General features: G+C 60.0%; 1 protein-coding gene across 1 annotated transcript in view; it reads left to right on the forward strand.

The window, feature by feature from the left end:
- Positions 1-28: 28 nt before the first annotated feature.
- The window catches only part of RBM7 (RNA binding motif protein 7), a 3247-nt gene continuing 1901 nt past the window's right edge, over positions 29-1374 (forward strand). The window contains exons 1-4 of the mRNA XM_057379007.1: positions 29-196; positions 365-527; positions 1013-1115; positions 1292-1358. Of these exons, the coding sequence (XP_057234990.1) occupies positions 101-196; positions 365-527; positions 1013-1115; positions 1292-1358 (429 nt within the window). The 5' untranslated portion in view covers positions 29-100. The remainder of the gene's footprint in view (positions 197-364; positions 528-1012; positions 1116-1291; positions 1359-1374) is intronic.

Below are 1374 nucleotides of genomic sequence, written 5' to 3' on the forward strand. Positions count from 1 at the left end.
CCCACCGCGCATGCTCCTCCTCCCCGTGACGTCACAGCGAGCGCCGCGCGCGGGCGCAGCCGCAGCCGCTCAGAATTGGCGCTGCGATCCCGGCGGGGCCATGGGGGCAGCGGCTGCCGAGGCCAACCGGACACTGTTCGTGGGGAACCTGGACCCCAAGGTCACCGAGGAGCTCATCTTCGAGCTCTTCCACCAGGTACGGCCCGGGGCCGCGGTGTGCACGGGGAGAGCGGCGGGCGGGGGCCGCGCTGCCATGGCCGGCGGGCTACGGCGGCTGCCGAGGGACAGCCTTCGGCGGGGCGCGCGTGGGGCGGTGGGCGCTCCCCACTCCCGGTGTTTTTGATGCTCTCGCCCCCGATGCCAGGCGGGCCCCGTGATCACCGTGAAGATCCCCAAGGACCGCGACGGACGCCCCAAGCAGTTTGCTTTCGTCAGCTTCAAGCACGAGGAGTCGGTGCCGTACGGGCTGCGGCTGCTCAACGGGATCAAGCTGTACGGGCGGCCCATGCGCATCCAGTTCCGATCAGGTACCGGAGGAACCTTCAAAAACCCGTTTGTAGAGGGAAAGTGAACTGCTGTGGACTGTCCCCAGCCTGCAGCAGAATGGCAGTTAATGGGGTGAATTGCAGGAGCTTCACACCAAGAGGTTCCTCCTCTGCCAGCTCTGCTCCTCTCCTGTCCCGGTGCTTCCTGCAGGGATCTTCTGTCCCTCCTGGCCACTCTCACCCCCAGGCTGAGCCTCTGAGATCTATTCTAAATTACCACACGAGCCCTAAAAGTCTCATCTGATGGTGGTTAAATGAGGCACGTTGGCTACAAAATCACTGCCCTTTCCTGGTGGGAATTSAGACAATTGCAGTGCCTTGTTTTGTTAACTGGACCGTGTGCTTTTGCAGATCACTGATGAAACCTGAGAGCCAGTTAAAAATGTGTTAATGTCCTGCGAGTTCAGTTCACACCCGAGTTCTCTAACTGTTGTTTGTGCTCTCCTGCAATGTTTGTCTCTCTGCAGGGAGCAGCCACGCAGCCCAGGATGTCAATCCATCCTGCTTCCCGCTTGGAGTCACYGGCATCAACCCCCCTGGGATGCCTCATCCAGCATCCAACTGCAGCAGGTACGAGTCACCAGCACAGGAGTGTGGAATGGAGACAGCCATTGCACAATTCCTGGCCATTTCCAAGTGCAGTTTGGTGTTTGTTCCCTGCKRGGGAGCAGCAGAGCGATGCAATGCYCCTTGCACTGCAGCAGTTTGTGTTTAGGGCTGAAGCTCCTGATCTGTTTTCCCTGCAGATACGAGAGGGTTCCTGATGGCATGGCYGGACCAGGGTTCCCACTGAGCCTGCAGAGACAAGCAGTGGTATGTGCACACCCTC

This window comes from Malurus melanocephalus, unplaced genomic scaffold (assembly GCF_030028575.1).
Source record: "Malurus melanocephalus ecotype Western Australia unplaced genomic scaffold, MMel_1.1 scaffold_382, whole genome shotgun sequence".
Lineage (NCBI taxonomy): Eukaryota > Metazoa > Chordata > Aves > Passeriformes > Maluridae > Malurus > Malurus melanocephalus.